The sequence below is a fragment of the Myotis myotis genome, unplaced genomic scaffold (genome assembly GCF_014108235.1).
Source record: "Myotis myotis isolate mMyoMyo1 unplaced genomic scaffold, mMyoMyo1.p scaffold_m19_p_1, whole genome shotgun sequence".
Lineage (NCBI taxonomy): Eukaryota > Metazoa > Chordata > Mammalia > Chiroptera > Vespertilionidae > Myotis > Myotis myotis.
The window spans coordinates 28,061,272-28,073,808 of record NW_023416313.1 but is presented as its reverse complement, the minus strand read 5'-3'; the positions used below and the strand labels follow the sequence as shown (position 1 = coordinate 28,073,808).

Below are 12,537 nucleotides of genomic sequence, written 5' to 3'. Positions count from 1 at the left end.
TTTTCCCCTGAAGTTAGGGAGGGAATAAAACCTCTTAACTAAGTGCCAGGCGGGTAATTAATCACTTTAACTATGAACAATCATGCTTAAGCTACATAATCTTTACTCCCTGGAATGGAGATAAGAAACGCCCTAACCTTTGTAATAGAGATTGATAGGATTGAATCAACTGGTATAAATACAGATGTAACAAGACAGAACTTAGAAGACAGAACCTACACAGAACCTAGAGACAGAAGAACTTCGCTGGAGAGAACATGGCAAAAGATCCTGGACAGAAACTGGCAACAGAACCTAGAGAGAGAACCTGGCTGAAGAACCTAGAGACAGAACCTGGCTACAGAACCTGGGTAGAACATGGCAAGAGAACCTGACTAGAACCTGGTGACTGAACCTGGCTGGAGAACCTGGAGAACCTGGCTGGAGAACCTAGCAAGAGAACATGGACACAGAACTTTGCTGGAGATCCAGACCAGAACTTGGCTGGAGATCCTGGTTAGAGATCCTGGCTAGGCTGCTGATCAACTGAATGCTGTCTCCGTATCCTTCCTTCTTCGCCGACTCCGTCTACACCTTTGGGAACCCCTGGACCTGCTGGGGTTGAACCCCGGCAATAATTTGTATTTTTTTTTTGTTGGAGGATCCACATTTTAGGTTATTAGCCCTACATTGGATAGGATATTATATAAAGAACTGACCAATACCAAAGATAGACATTTTAGAAAAGCATTTAATCTTTTTATTTAGATATAATCGAGATATATAAAAAGCTAAGTGACTGCCCGACTGTCTGACCAGCCGGTACCAATGATGTGCACTGATCACCAGGGGGCAGATGCTCAACGCAGGAGCCACCAAGTTGTGGTGACTTGGCAGCGGTGGTTCTCGGGCAATGAACCTTGAAACCAGAGAGGAGGGAGCCTGATTCCTTGTGGAGCTGTGCAATTCCACCTTTGGCTGTGGGTTATGTTGTTCCGAGGGCACTGTCGGTCCTGAATCTGGTTTACTACACACTTGCGTTTGCATTCCACACCCTGTTTGACAGCAACTTTGCAGAGTGCCCTCTCGCACTCTGGGCGGGACCCCTTGCGGGATGTTGGAGAACCAGTTTCAGCCCGATCCCCACAGGCTGTCCGAGTGACCCCACCTGCCAGAGGGACCTTGCTGCTCACCCAGCTCTTCTAGCTGTGGTGGCAGGGGAGGTTGGCTCCAGGGCATGCCCGGCCATTTCACCCAGTCCCGCCCAGTCCCGCCCCGCTGGCCAAGGCCTTTAAGTTCATATGGTTCCTCACCCTCATTTTACAAATGAGAAAGTAGTTATAAATATTGCACCAAAGACATTTCAAAGGCAGCTCTGATTCAGTAACCTCTTTCTCCTTATGTAAGGTAACCATCTCTTTTGTCTTTGCTACAGGGGCATGATCGGTACTGTGTTGGCACTGGTCATCATTGTCTGGTGTAGTCTCTCAGCTTCCAAAATCTTCATTTCCGCCTTGGACATGGAAGGACAACAGCTTCTCGTTGCCTACCCGTGTGCCTTACTTTATGGACTTTTTGCCCTCTTAACAGTTTTCTGAAGAGTATTTGAGATGGCATTACAAGATTCTGTTTATTTGCTGTTCAGATTATTCTGGAAATGTATTAGCTTTCAAATTTGGTAATATGTTTTATTGCTATTAAGAGACTAATAAGCAGAAAAACAAAAAAGCACTTATGGATGATGCTCTAATAGCATGCTTGGTTTGAATGATGTTCTGCGTCTCAGCTTGATGCATTAAAACACTTAAACATACTTTAAAATAAAAGGGATAAAGTTGTTGTACTGATGGACCCTGCTTTTCTCAATAGATGCATTTCTGAGAAATTGTAAGTAAATAAAATCACATGCTGACTGGATAGTTAGCCTTCTGAGATTATTTCATCAGGGCTCAAGTTGTGTGCCTATGGTTAGAGAAACATTGTCCAGCCCCTTTGGAGAATTGTAAGGGTGGGTTATGTAGGGTTTCATTTACCTGAGGTTCAAATAGCTCCAGTCTTTCAGTTCAGTTACTTTAGCAACTTCTTTGGTCTCATCTGGACAATGCATTAACTCACCATATTTTCAAACCCTCACTTCCTTCTTACTTGGTTTAGATGCCATGGTTCATTGCTATAATTTCCCTCCTGCGTATATCCTCAGTAACCTTTCTGTTTGCTCCCTAGAGGAAATTCCACTTGTTTCACTTTAATTATATCACTGTATCTTAAATGGCTCCTCAGTATGTTCTTTTGTTATCTTTTAAATTTTTTTATTAACTGATTTTAGAGAGAGAGAGAAGACAAGAAAGAGAGAGAGAAAGATCGATTTGTTGTTCCACTTATCTATGTATTCATTGGTTGCTTCTTGTATGTGCCCTGACCAGGGATTGAACCCACAACCTTGGCATATTGGGATGACACTCTAGCCAGCTGGGCTACCCAGCCAGGGCGTTGGTACTACCTTTTGACTCATACTACTTACCCTACTAAAATTGCTTTCACACTTCCTGAGATGATTATGTTACACAATTTCTCCACTCCTCGAATCTCTAAAGTTTCTCATTTCTCTCTGTTAGTTGATGAAACTTCTTTTTATTTCAGTGAAAGCTAGAAACATCCAGAATAAAATGCTTCATAGTCTCATCACCAGATCTACCAATCTGCATGCATCTTTATCACACACACACACACACACACACACACACACACACACACACACACACACACACACACACTTTGCATTCATTCTCGTCCATCTCTTCTCTCCGTAGCTAGCCCTGCCACTTGCATAGCCTTTACTTTCCTTTTGACCTATCAAAACTCATATCAGCATATAAGCATGGTTCAATGTCTCCTATCTGAAAATAAAAATCCTTTGATTTAACATCATTCTCCAGTTATAGCCCATTTCTCTGTTGCAAAAAATATTGAAAGAGTTGTCTATTATCTCTACCTTCACTTTGTTACTATCCATTCCTTTTATTCTATTCCAGTCCAGATTTCATCACTCTATTCACTAAGACCACCTTTGTCAAACCAACAACAACCTCCACAATGGTTTAAACCCAGTGGTCAATTCTTAGTCATCATTTTATTTGAACTCACAGGTATTTGATTACCTCTAATTTCCTTCAGCCCTGTGCTGTACTTACTTCTCCATAGACTTCTGGAGCATCACACATTCTTGTTTTATTTTTTGTTTTTTCCCTACCTCACCGGTGGCTTCTTCTCAGTCTCTTTGGTTGGCCTTTCTTCTTCTCAACATCAAATCTCTTCTTGATCTATAGTCACTTGCCAGATACACTCATTTCATTGCATAGCTTTAAAATCTAATGGCTCCCAAATTCCCATCTCCCATCTAACACTCTCTCCTAAGCTCTTAACATATGTATAATATTCTCACACATAGCATATCTGAAACCAATAAGGGGGATAGATAGTAAATCAGTGGGGGAGGGGAAATAGATAGTAAACAAAGTAAATAATAATTAAGGCAATTACAGAACTATGAAAAGAATGCTGAAGTAGGGATGAGTAGAAAAGAAGGCAAAACAGTAGTAAATGTTAGACTTCTGTAGTTTATAATCCATTAATGGATCCGTTAATGAAATAGTGAGGTTTTTTTTAAAGTTTTTGCTTTCTATTTGACTGAGATTATCTTACTGACTCATTGTTTAAGGAAGATGAAGCAAGAATTTTGTTTATTGTAGTGATTCTCCATAATATCACCATATTTCTTAGAGATATATTTATATTATGGACTTAAAACTTTTACCTTTTAGAAAGTGGTTTTACTAAAAAAAAGTTATAGGTAAAATTTGCTCTAAATTCAGAATATAAATTGAGACTTTCTATGCAAAAAATGTTTGACTTTTTTTACTTTAAAAATTATAGCATCTGTATAAAAAGCCACTAAACAAAATACCAAATATTTCCTAAGAGTAATAAGAATAAATTCTATTTAAAAGCTACTAATGGCAGAATTATGAATTATCTAAGAATTAATGTAAAAATAAATATAAATGATCTCTATGAAAAGAATTATAAAATATTAGGTCACTTTTTAATACTACAATATGTAAATAGCTATATTATATACCAGGATGATAAAAATAGACTTTGTAAAAGAATATTCCCCCAAATAAATGTATAGATTTAATATAATTCCAATTAAAAATTTATGACTATTTTTCTCAGACATTGGAAAAGTAATTTTAAGGTTAATCTGAAAAAATAAGACAATATGAACTGAAAAATTGGAAACAATCTAAAACTATTATAATAGGCAGTGAGTTAAAATCAATTATTGTTAATCTATGACTTAATACTAGGTAACTATATGAAAATATTTAGAAGACATAATGAGAAATTTCATGTATTAAATTTTCCTAATTTTGATATTTACTGAGGACTCATTATGCATTGATCTAGATGCTTTATATTATCAACTCACTTAAACCTCACAAGAACTCTTTGAAGTGCTCCTATCTGCACCTTCATTTTATAGATGAGACCCAGCATTATTCAGCCAATAACCAGGATTTGAGTCCAAGAAGCTTCATTCCTGAGTCCATAACCACAGCATAACACTATTACAGAACAAAAAAAAATCCCATTACATCGTCATGGCTGTCAGCATGTCTACTATTCATTCTACTCAGATTTATCCTTTCCCCTTGACCTTGGCCAATACTAAACAAAGCCAAAGAGCTTTACCTGTCAGGGAAAAATAATACAATAAAAGACCATAGAAGAATCTAGAATTACTGGGGGACTAAAGTGATACTTGCATCACTCCTGGTTATCTTTCTGAACTCTCGTTGAAATAAGCTATGCGTATTCAGATCTAGTAAGAATTTGGATAGAAAGATCTCTCCAAATGTAGGCCACCTTCCCCCATTCCCAGTGTGTATGCATTATTTGGGTTTCTATGAAATGGAAGTATTTTTCTTTTTAAATAAATGATAACATTTATGGTCAGTAGGGTATGTTACAGAGCAAATGATAAAGTGAAAGGAAGCACATTTAGGGCATACAACTAGAAATATGTCTTTTTGGTTTTGTAGATCCTAGAAAACTTTTTCACTTTCCCTTGTGCTCAAATGCTTTCTACTTCTATTATCTGAGAATGTAACATTTTTCTAGTTTTCTATCTTTACTGGTTGGATAAAAGTTACAGGGTATGCGCTAAGGGTAAATGGCATATTTGGAGTCAAGAGGTGGCCTTCATTTCTACAGGAATGATTGGGGACATGTGCTGAAAATAAAAGTCCTGAATTACTCAGACTCAAGTGCCCCAGTTCACAACAGTTTAACTAGGGCAGTGGCCTTTGCAACATTTGATGACAGATGCTTTTCTACTCTGCTCTGGCTCCCTGTGAAGAATACCAACTGTAAAATCACACTGACAATCTCCTGTCCCCCCCCCCCCCCCTCTTTTTCAGAGCACTTTAGGTTCTATTCTGTTTCTTAGTGATGCAATCAAAGATTTATAGCTTTGGAAATCAGTTTTCATTTTTGAGTAGAAGTCTAAAATGATTTTAAATGGGTGTTCTGGGAACTAATTTCCATGTGTGGATGGAGGGAAGGGATCTCACACCACCAACAAACAATTCATGGACAGTAGCAGGGTATGTAAGAATTAACTCATTTCAGACACAACCTACCCAGCAGTAGCACCAGATTCCACAGGTTAGCTGTCCGACAACACTGTTCACCCACTCCCAACCCAGGTTACTGCCTGTACTTCTGAACTTGGCAGACTGGCTATAAGTTGGAGGTTCCCACAACCCCTCTTTGAGTTTGCTTAATTTGCTAGAGTAGCTCACAGAACTCAGAGAAACAATTTACTTATTGGATTAACCAGTTTATTTTTAAAAGGCACACTAAAAACTACAGATAAATATTCAGATGGAAGAGTTGTATAGGGCTAAGCGTGGGGAAAGGGCTCAGCACTTCCATGCTCCCCCCATGTGTTCACCAACCTGGAAGCCCTCTGAACCGCCTCCTTTGGACTTGTATGGAAGCTTTATTACACAGGCCTGATTAATTAAGAAACTGGGCATTTGGCAACTGGCTCAATCTCCAGCCCCTCTTCCCCCTGGAGGTGGTGGGGAGAAGTAGGACTGAAAGTTCCAACCTTCTAATCACATGGTTGGCTTTCCAGACAACCAGCTGCCTTCCTTAGGTGTGCTCCAAAGGTCACCTTATTAACATAACAAAAGGCATATTTTTAAAAAAAAAATTTATTGATTTTTTATAGAGAGTAAGGGAAAGGGATAGAGACTTAGAAACATCGATGAGAGAGAAACATTGATCAGCTGCCTCCTGCACACTCCCTACTGGGGATGTGCCTGCAACCAAGGTACATACCCTTGACCGGAATCGAACCCGGGACCCTTCAGTCCGCAGGCCAACGCTCTATCCACTGAGCAAAACCAGTCAGGGCACAAAAGGCATCTTTATTGCTCTCAACACTTAAGAAATTTCAAGGGTTTTAGGAGAGCTGTGACAGAAATGAGAACTAAGACCAAATACACATTATAAATCATAAAATCATAGGTTTTTAAAAATTATTGTTGTATAAAGCCAACCAGTCTATGTCACAGAGAATCCATGATGCTGGTGACAAAATACATAATTTGAGGGGAAAATACCTAACTTTTTTAATGAAGGTAATATTCATGGGCTTTTACTCTGCTGGTTAGCCACATAAGTGGTGAAAATGTGTACAAGGACTTTGATGTAGAAGAAAGGAAGGAAGGACATTCTAGATTCTAGTCCTGGCTCTGCAGGTAAACAGCTTAATGACTTTGAGACTAGTGTGTTCCTTTCTGAGTCTCATTTTCTTTACATAGAAAATGAAGTGAATGATACAGAGTTTGCAAGGTCCTTATGAGGACTAAATAAGATGCTGAATATAAATAACCTAGCCCAGTGCCTGGAATGTAATGATTACTCAAAAAATGGAAACATAACCACAGCTGTAATAGGTCCCCTGGGAAGATATTATAAGAAATAATATTTGCTTTTCCATTGCATCATGAATACAATGATGGGTAAAGGAAGATGACTTTGATATACATAGTGAAAAACAATTGTTTTGGCATAGTGACGCAAGTTGTGAATGGGGTCATGTCAGGCCAGCTAAAGTTTTTTTTTAAGTAATACTAAAATTAGCACAACTTTATGAATTTGAAAGAAGGGTCTTTGTTGAAGTTTTATTATTTGGCTACCGAGCATCTGAACGTCCTTATATCTATTCTCCATCTCCCCCCCCCCCCCCCAAAAAAAAAACACAAAACAGGCAGTTAAACCCTCTCTCTGATTCCTGGCAGCTATGGCATGTGAACTAGGATCAGCCAATTCGATCCTCTTGTTTAGTACCTGGAATCCAGAGAAAATGATAAAACAAAAGGGCACTGGGAAATACTCATGGAAGCAGAAGAGGAGATTCAGACAACAGGAGTGGCTATGCATATGTAGCCGACGTTGTACCTGCTACCTGGACTTTTCCTCTAAGACCTATGTTCTCTGGCCTCTTGCATCATGCCTTTTATCAAGCTTGGTCTTTTTAACTTAAGGTTGATTCTTTGAACTATCCTATATATTTTTTTATAAGTACAATTTTCTTTTAATAGTCAAATTCTGGTTTTTGTTTGTTTGTTTTTTCAATCAAGAACTCCCAAGGTATTAGTAAACCAATGACCATTTCCTTAATTTGGTATCACCAAATTTTGGGAGTACTAATTAGGTTTCATAATATAGAAGGTTTAAATAAGTGTATGCTCTTTAGACTATTGGGTAAGACATAACCATTGTACTGTATGTAGTTCTCACAGAACACCAAGCACCTAAACTCTGGCTATAGAGGTACTATCACACAAAACCACACACGCGCGCGCGCACACACACACACACACACACACACGCACACACACACACACACAACTGTAGTTGGGGGAGAGGATTTGATAACTAAATTATAATTTCCAGACTCTGGGGATGAATTGAGAACATGGGTTTTATCTGTCCCACCATCAAACCTGAGACTGTATTTGATGCTGTATATTGTGGGGCGATCCATGCAAGAATCAAAGCAGCATGTGGGGAGGACCATGTGAAATATTTCCTAGAGATGGAAGCCAGGGCTGGGGAGGGAGTGATGAACTCCAGCCAGAGGAAGAGCACGCAGAGTGAAAAGTCCCCAGGACCTCAGTCACTGCCTGAAAGCACTGAGGTGAGATCACCACTAACGAGGCATTGCCTCTTGAAATGTAGAAACTAGGGAATTCATCCTTATTTAATAGAAAGTGCAGGCCTTGTAGGTAAATGACCATTCTGAACCACCCTAGAGGGGTCATTGATGGAACGAAAGGGTGAGAGAAGCCGGTACAGGTACAGCAAGGTTGTGCTGGGGCCAAGCATAGTGGAGGAACGTTTATGGATTCTCTCGAGATTGTTTTTAGAGGCCCAAAATGCTCTTTAGTGTTTCTATGTTTGCTATTCTTTATTTGCACACAGAGGTTGGTGCAATGAGTCCAAAAAATATGTAGAATATGCAAGGATATTTTTACTCCTAGCATTATCTTTGTGAACACTGGCTAGCATTTATTTTATGTATTTTTGGGTATGATCCTGGGCTTGTCTTTCTGCAATGAATCAGAGGCTGGTGTAATATTTTGTTTGCTAAAACCTAAACCCTATTTATCTGCCCTGAGTCATGAGTGACTTTAAGAAATAATGCTTAATTAAAACAATAAATCAGAAACAGAAACTACTTCTTAATGAATGGTATGCACTCAGGTTTACTTGTTGCTCTTAGAAATACCATTTCCAGGAAGGTGTCCCAAGTTAAATTCCCTCAGCACAAACTCTTTTCAATAAACCTTTCACCATGTAGAAATGTTGATTATATATAAAATCCTTTAATAGCCATTAGTATTTACTTAACATTATATTTTCATAGATTATGATATAAAAACTAGAGGCCCGGTGCACGAATTTATGCACGGGTAAGGTCTGGCTAGCCCGCCCTAAAGGGGGCCATCAGGCTGGGCTGGCCGAGGGAGGGGCCACAGGTAGTTGGCCAGCGGCCCCACCCCCTGGTCGAACTCCCGTTTGAACTGGTGGAACTCCTAGTCGAGGGGACAATTTGCATATTAGCCTTTTCTTATATAGGATTAGAGGCTGGCTGCACAAAATCTGTGCATGGGTAGGGTCTCTAGGCCTGGTTGGCAATCAGGGTTGATCTGTGGGTCAACTGTGGGGGTGATTGGGGGACCCCTGCTGGCACCTGCCTTGGCCAAGCTGGCACCACCCGCTAGCCGGCCCCCCCACCCCCACTGCTGCTGTTTGCCTCCCTCTGTGGGGCCACCAGCAGGGCGATAGGGGGGCCTCCTGATGGCACCCACCTTGGCTGGCCTGGGGCCTGTGGGCTAGGGACAGCTCCTGCATTGAGCATCTGCCCCCTGGTGGTCAGTGTGCATCATAGCAACTGGTTGTTCTACTGGTAGTTCTGCTGTTCAGTCAATTTGCATATTAGGCTTTTATTATATAGGATAATGAGAACTCCTATTTACTAATCTTTGCTCTCAGTCATAGCTTAAACTAATGCTGAGGAAATTTATTTTAACTTGAGCACAATGAACTGATCAGAACACTTCCCAATTGTCATCAGAAGCATCCTGGGCCGTACACGCAGCTTCATAGAGCTTCAAGACTAGTGGCCGTTCAGTTGTGAAAGACTTTTCTCCAACATGTGACTTAAACTGCCAGTGCCAGGCCTTCCCCACAGCTCAGTGTGTGGCCAATGGGTATGGGCCAATGGAGTTTTTTTTTTTTTCAAACTTTTCCTCTGTCTTTCTACTTTTTTTTCTTCCTTGGTAAGAGGAGATAACAATCATTATATATGTATACAATAGACCTGAAGGAAGTAGCTAAAAAAACTATTATATAGTGGGCACCTCCTACATTTCAGTGTTTCATACAGAATGTTTCATTTTACCATCAGAAAAAGCAGTGAGACATGCTCATGGAAAATATAAGCTAAAGGAGAACCCTACCCTTTCTATGTGCTCCTGTGGAGGGAGTCCTGTGTCTGTCTACCCCTGTTGCAGGTATTAGAAAATCCTATTTATTTGTCTACACCTTCAGTGGAGTAAAGTGTCTTGAGGATACTGATTATGTTAATTTTCTAGGGCTACCCTAACAAAGTTCCACAGACTAGGTGTCTTAAAAAGCAGAAATGTATCTTCTCACAGTTCTGGAGGCTAGAAGTCCAAGATCTGAGAACTGAAATCTTGAAACAGTACTGACAACAAGTTGGTTCCTTCTGAGAGCTCTCATTGGTTTTCATGTGGCTGCCTTCTCCCTGTGTCCTCGAAAGTTCTTTCCTTGTCTGTGTTATTTTTTAAAAAAATTAATCTTTATTGTTGAGATTATTACAGAGGTCCCTCTTTTTCCCCCCCATACCTCCCCTCCACCCGGTTCCCACCCTGCCCCAGGCCCTTGCCACCCTATTGTCTGTGTCCATAGGTAATGCATACATGATTATGAGATCTTTGTATAATCTCTTCCTGCACCCCCATACCCTCTTCCCTCTGAGAATTGTCAGTCTGTTCCATTTCCATGCCCCTGATTCTATTCCATTCACCAGTTAATTCTGTTCATCAGATTTTTTATTCGATTTTTAGATTCAATTATTGATAGATATGCATTTGTTGACACTTTGTTGTTCATATTTTTTATCTTTACCTTTTTCTTCCTCTTCTTAAAGAATACCCTTCAGCATTTCATGTAATATTGGTTTGGTGGTGATGAACTCTAGCTTTTTCTTGTCTATGAAGCTCTTTATCTGACTTTCAGTTCTAAATGATAGTTTTTCTGGGTAGAGTAATCTTGGTTGTAGGTTCTTGCTACTCATCATTTTGAATATTTCTTTCCACTCCCTTCTGGCCTGCACAGTTTCTGTTGCGAAATCAGCTGACAGTCATATGGGCACTTCCTTGCAGGGAACTAACTGATTTTCTCTTGATGCTTTTAAGATTCTCTCTTTGTCTTTTGCCCTTGGCATTTTAATTATGATGTGTCTTGGTGTGGTCCTCTTTGGATTCCTTTTGTTTGGGGTTCTCTGAGCTTCCTGGACCTGTAAATCTATTTCTTTCACCAGGTATGGGAAGTTTTCTGTCATAATTTCTTCAAATAGGTTTTCAATATCTTGCTCTCTCTTTCTTCTTCTGGCACCCCCATAATTTGGATGTTGGTACGCTTGAAGTTTTCCCAGAGGCTCCTTCATATTTTGGGATTTTTTTTTGTGTGTGTGTTTTTTTCTTCTGGTTGGGATTTTTTGCTTCCTCATATTTCAAATCATTGATTTGATTCTCGGGATCCTCTAGTCTACTGTTGAATCCCTGTATATTATTCTTTATTTCATTTAGTGTATGCTTAATTTCTGACAGGTCCTTTTTCATTTTTTTTGGCATTCTCACTAAGATCCTTGAAAGTCTCACTAAGTCCCTTGGAGGTTTCTAGAAGATTTTTGAATAGCCTTGTAACTGTGGTTTTGAACTCTATATCCAGTAGTTTGCTTTCTTCCTTTTCTTTCATTTGTGGCATGTTTCTTTGTCTCTGCATTTTGGCTTCTTCCCTGTGTTTGTTTCTATGTGTTGAGTAGAGTGGCTAAGTCTCCTTCAGTTGATAGAGTGGCCTTGTGTAGTAGGTGCACCCCTTTGTCGGCTGTGTGCACAGTCTTTTTGTAATTGAGCTTTGATTGGTGTCACTGGGAGGAATTGACCTCCAGGCCAGTTGGCTGTGGGGATCAGCTGCGACTACAGTGGAGAGCTGCTGTGCAGGATACACCCTTATGGAGCAGGACTTGCTTCAGTGGGGCTTTGGTGGTCACTGAGTCTGTCCCTTGAGTGTGTTGCTTATGGATGTGAAGAGTTGTAATCTGATATGGTCTCACACTGACTCTGGGTACACTGGCTCTTGCATCTCCAAGGAGATGCAAAGTCAGCCACTGCCTGGGGCCACCCAGCAGGAGTTACAGAGAGATCTGCAGATTCCTTCTCTTTGTATTGGGTTTGGAAGTGCCCAGACGAGGCCCAGCTTTGAAGCAAGGCATGCAGGTGCTGGTGCTGGGTCTTGGGCCTTTTATTGATAGGTTTGGGGCTCCCTGACCCAGCTGCAGCTCCTTTGACAGGTTTTAGCCTGAGAAAGGGCAGGCCATTCATATGCAAAAGCCATTACCCACAGCTTGGGTGAGGTTGTAAATTGGGTGAGGCAGGATCTCAGGAAATCACCAGGGCGGAGCAAACAGAAATGGCTGCCAGTCATCCCTGCAACCAGGGAAGGCCCAGCATAGGAACAATGACTGCTGCAAGCACCTCCATCAGCTAGAAAGCTTCCCCTGAGTTCCTGTCCTGATGACAGACAGTCCAGTTTCCCCTCATATTTGTCTGGGTCCTCCAGATCCTCACCTGGCACTGGAGCTCAGAAGAACTGGGAACTTGTATGGTC

General features: G+C 40.6%; 1 protein-coding gene across 8 annotated transcripts in view; it reads left to right on the top strand.

The window, feature by feature from the left end:
• Positions 1–1,896, top strand: part of YIPF7 (Yip1 domain family member 7) — a 31,598-nt gene extending 29,702 nt beyond the window's left edge. For all 8 annotated transcript variants that reach the window (XM_036332719.1, XM_036332695.1, XM_036332676.1 and 5 more), the window contains one exon: positions 1,415–1,896. In XM_036332719.1, the coding sequence (XP_036188612.1) occupies positions 1,415–1,577 (163 nt within the window). In that variant the 3' untranslated portion in view covers positions 1,578–1,896. The remainder of the gene's footprint in view (positions 1–1,414) is intronic.
• Positions 1,897–12,537: the final 10,641 nt, after the last annotated feature.